Source organism: Eurypyga helias, unplaced genomic scaffold (assembly GCF_000690775.1).
Source record: "Eurypyga helias isolate BGI_N326 unplaced genomic scaffold, ASM69077v1 scaffold33689, whole genome shotgun sequence".
Taxonomy (NCBI): Eukaryota; Metazoa; Chordata; class Aves; order Eurypygiformes; family Eurypygidae; genus Eurypyga; species Eurypyga helias.
In genome coordinates this window covers 1-220 of record NW_010270662.1, presented here as the reverse complement: position 1 = coordinate 220, position 220 = coordinate 1, and the positions used below count along the sequence as shown (strand labels likewise).

The window sequence follows — 220 nt, the reverse complement described above, 5'->3', positions numbered from 1 at the left end:
GGCTCCCGTGGCCAAGCTCCAAGGTGGCCACCCAAGCCATGCCATGATTTCTCCTTCATGGCTTGGAGCTGGTGGGCACGAGCTCGGCAAAACAACCACCCCCCGAGGAGCCCCACGCACCGTGGCTCACTGGTGCTGGCTCGGCGGCCCACGCATCCGCAGCAACTCCGGTGACCAGGGTCAGCCCGCGCAGGAGGCCGGCGTCCTGGGCGGCCTCGAA

The 220-nt window shown here is 68.6% G+C and overlaps 1 protein-coding gene across 1 annotated transcript in view; it reads right to left on the bottom strand.

The window, feature by feature from the left end:
- Positions 1–217, bottom strand: part of ANKZF1 (ankyrin repeat and zinc finger domain containing 1) — a gene marked incomplete at its 5' end in the record, with an annotated part of 6,060 nt that extends 5,843 nt beyond the window's left edge. Inside the window, one exon of the mRNA XM_010158543.1 lies at positions 121–217. Within this exon, the coding sequence (XP_010156845.1) occupies positions 121–217 (97 nt within the window). The remainder of the gene's footprint in view (positions 1–120) is intronic.
- Positions 218–220: the final 3 nt, after the last annotated feature.